Genomic DNA, 3,426 nt, shown 5'->3' on the forward strand with positions numbered 1-3,426 from the left:
GAATTTCCCGCGACGATCTCTGATCTGGTTCCGCTCGGAACCGATATTCATAATCTATCGATATCATCCGCTATCGATATCGCAGGTGTAGCGTTGCCACCTGATCGCAGCGATATTCACCATGATATTTCCATTTAGCTTGTGCCCATCGATCGCACTATCGTCCAGTGCCAATCGACCGCCTTATCGAGGCGCCCCCGTCCCTAGTTCATGGTGAATTTGCACAATTTTCTGTAAGTGCCGATTTTACTGGATTTGTTTTTGTGTTTTCTTTCCTTATTCATCCCTCTCTTTTCAGATGCTGCAACTATGCCCTTCTTTGCACTTGGGTTTTTAGGTCAATGCCCTAAACAGGTTCGGCTGCGGCTGCACCGTAGGTTGTCGCGCTCTGTCAGAATAAGGGTTTGTTTACCCGTGGTGAGTTGCCAATTTAGCTGGACCGGCACTCACTTTTGTTTGCATTTCAGGGTTTTCCGGTGATTTGGTTGTGCTTGTTTTCTGTTCGGAGTGCTCAGCTGGCTACGATATAGCCCCAAAGCTGTACCGTCTCCCCCCTTTCTTCGGGATAAGAAGAGTAGGTCTTCCGCGCATATTTTTTTTTCCTTTGGTGTTGTCCCTCTGCCTGTACTGTGTGTCCTTGTGTATTCTGGTATCCTTGGCGTTGCCTCGGCGTATCCCTGGAGTTTCCTCGGCAATTCACTGGCGTTTCCTCGGCAATTCACTGGCGTTTCCTCGGCTGTTTCCAGGAGTTTCCTCGGAGGTTCCTTGGCGTGTCCTCTGCTGTTTCCTGGCGTTTCCTCGGATGGTCCATGGAGTTTCCTCGGCGGTTCCCTGGCGTGTCCTCGGCTGTTTCCTGGCGTTTCCTCGGATGGTCCATTGGGTCTTCAATGTTGTTGTTTCTCGGTTGCGTCTGCCTGATGCTGTTGCTCGTTTGTGTCTTGTGTTTGTTGCTGTTTGAGCTCGCCTACATGTATGGTCCGTTCTTTCTTTGTGTTTACGTTCCGTATTTTGCAGATCACCGGGGAGACGAAGTCTACGACCTGGTAGGGCCCGTCGTACCTAGGTGCCAATCTTGCGGCAAACCCTTCTGCACCTTTTGACAGGTGGTGTTCCTTGGCCCAGGCTACGTCGCCCACCGCCGGCGTCCATTGCCTCCTCCTTAGGTTGTAATCAAATAAAAACACCTCTTAACGAGGTAAAAAACTAGTGACGATCGCACCTTCAACATACAAAAGTTCTGATATCAACATTTGTGACGAAAAATTATTACACTCGTCATTAAATACACTTTCTAATATTTTCTCATTCGGCCCGCCCTAGCATACTATTTTAGCCTTTTTACCTTCATAGGCATTTTCTATTGCAGCGTGCCGAATGAGAAAATATTATAAAGTCTATTTAATGACGAGTGTAATAATTTTTCGTCACAAATGTTGATATCAGAACTTTTGTATGTTGAAGGTGCGATCGTCACTAGTTTTTTACCTCGTTAAGAGGTGTTTTTATTTGATATCAGAAGTTTTTGTTTTTTTATATTTGCTCTCATAGGAGCTAGTATATACATTTAAATTTAAATTGGTCAATCATAATTTGTAAACCATTGTATTTAAACAAATTAAGTTAAAAAGGCGTTTAAGTATTTCAAAATACCTTTTAAACGAGGTATAGCACATGTCTGTAGCTTCAGTAGTGTAGAACTTACAAACTAACGAAATTTAGCTATTTCTAGCTTTTTTTCCGCTAAAGCAGCGGGTTTTTCCAAAAGTCGTAAAACAAAAGTTTCCTATTTGGAACTCCTTAAAACAATTGAAATGATTCTATGAGCCTAAAATACAGTTTGGATACCCACGTACAAAATTAAACACTCAGGAAGCGTTAGTTGTTCTGAGCTGGCAAAAGTGGCTATTTTCGTTTCTGAATAACTTTTAAACGCGATTTTTTACATAAACATGATATATACCAAAATTTAAGGAATCTCAAGGGCTATACAGTTTAAAGTTGTAAGGAAAATCGTTAGAGCCGTTTTTGAGAAAATTAAAAAAAGCTAAAAAAAAAGTTTAAACAAATTTTCTTTTGTTCATATCTTTTTAACTACTTCATTTACACAAATTGCATATAGAAGACGTTTATAGCATTTAAAAATACCTTTCAAACGAGGTGCAGCACAAGTCTGTAGCTTTAGTAGTTACGGCTTTCCCAATTTTAGCTATTTATAGCTGTTTTCCCGCTAAACTAGCGAGTTTTTCCAAAAGTGGTAGAACAAAAGTTTTTTATATCGATGTGATGAACGTCATATCAAATTTTCAGAACTTAAAAAACATATTTTGGACAAACTGACAAACAGAATTAAATTTTCATTTTGGGAAGAAGAAGAAAATCTTATTTTGGCTATAACTTTTGAACGGAGCGTCGGATTTTATCATATGACCCCTCATTCGACGGGTATTTTCAATAGGAATACAACTAAAACATTGCGAGAAGGCTTTTATCCCCACCGGCCCCAACAGCTCCCAAACTCGAAATTTTCACTTTTTCACTTTCACCTCTCTCTCGCCCAAACCAATTGATTTTCTTAAGGTCTTGGTATGCAATCCTTTAAGTTTTTGCAATACCTTTCGATTGGTGTATTACTCATTACGATCGGACTATCACAGCAGATTTTCAATTTTGCGGCTATATAATAGTAGTCGCCTTCGCACACTCTCCTGGTGCGCTTCGTCACTACATGGACTGCCGTCCATAGTGATACCTAGCCTGGTCCTGGGAGGCCTTCTCCAGATTCCGCCTTACGATCTCAAAGATCTCCTTTAGTTTCTGGGCGTTTTCATCCGGGGTTTCCGTGGCTCGTCCGGTGCCTAAGGTTTCTTTGTCGTATAGGGCGCTCGGTAGTCGTGGCTCCCTGCCTTGGTTAAGAAACGATGGGGTGTATCCAGTGGATTCCGATATGCTTGAGTTGACGGCCAGCATGATCTCAGGCCACTTTTCGTCCCACGTTCTCTGATCTCGTCCTGCGAACTGAGTAATCATTGTTTTGACCGTCCTATTTTTTGAAAATGCGACTCGCAAACTGCACTCCGTTGTCCGTTATGACCACCTTTGGGGCCCCATACCTTGCGATTATACGCTCCCAAAACGCTTTCTTAAGCGATTCGGCTGTCGCACTGCGTAGCGGCACTAGTTCCGTCCATTTAGAGACCCTGTCTATGAGCACTAGTAACATTGAATTGTCGTGCTTCGATCGTTATAGGGGTCCAACGAAATCCGCGCATACTGTTGCCCATGGTTCCTCTGGCACTTGGGTTAGCATTTTGCCCGCCGCCTGCATTTGATTCGGCTTGAATCTCATGCAGGTTTCGCATTTCCTTACTTGGGCTCTGGCGTCTCTATGCATACCTGGCCAGTAGTATCGGGCTGCCAGTCGTGCTA

General features: G+C 43.1%; 1 protein-coding gene across 1 annotated transcript; it reads right to left on the reverse strand.

Moving 5' to 3' along the window:
* Positions 1 to 696: 696 nt before the first annotated feature.
* On the reverse strand, positions 697 to 3,027 carry LOC138914929 (uncharacterized). Its single transcript, XM_070219638.1, has 3 exons — positions 2,726 to 3,027; positions 969 to 1,158; positions 697 to 882 (listed from the first exon to the last, which is right to left on the reverse strand). Exons 1-3 carry the CDS (start codon positions 3,025 to 3,027, stop codon positions 697 to 699), a joined length of 678 nt encoding a protein of 225 aa, XP_070075739.1.
* Positions 3,028 to 3,426: the final 399 nt, after the last annotated feature.

Source organism: Drosophila takahashii, chromosome 2L (assembly GCF_030179915.1).
Source record: "Drosophila takahashii strain IR98-3 E-12201 chromosome 2L, DtakHiC1v2, whole genome shotgun sequence".
NCBI classification, from domain to species: domain Eukaryota; kingdom Metazoa; phylum Arthropoda; class Insecta; order Diptera; family Drosophilidae; genus Drosophila; species Drosophila takahashii.

Bases quoted from the DNA above. Each gene is read 5' to 3' on its own strand.
- LOC138914929 (XM_070219638.1), bottom strand. From the start codon at position 3,027: ATGATTACTCAGTTCGCAGGACGAGATCAGAGAACGTGGGACGAAAAG. The intron at 1,159-2,725 runs GTAGTGACGAAG...TTACAACCTAAG, and splicing joins CACTATGGACGGCAGTCCAT to GAGGAGGCAATGGACGCCGG. The intron at 883-968 runs GTAGGCGAGCTC...ACAACATTGAAG, and splicing joins AGAAAGAACGGACCATACAT to ACCCAATGGACCATCCGAGG.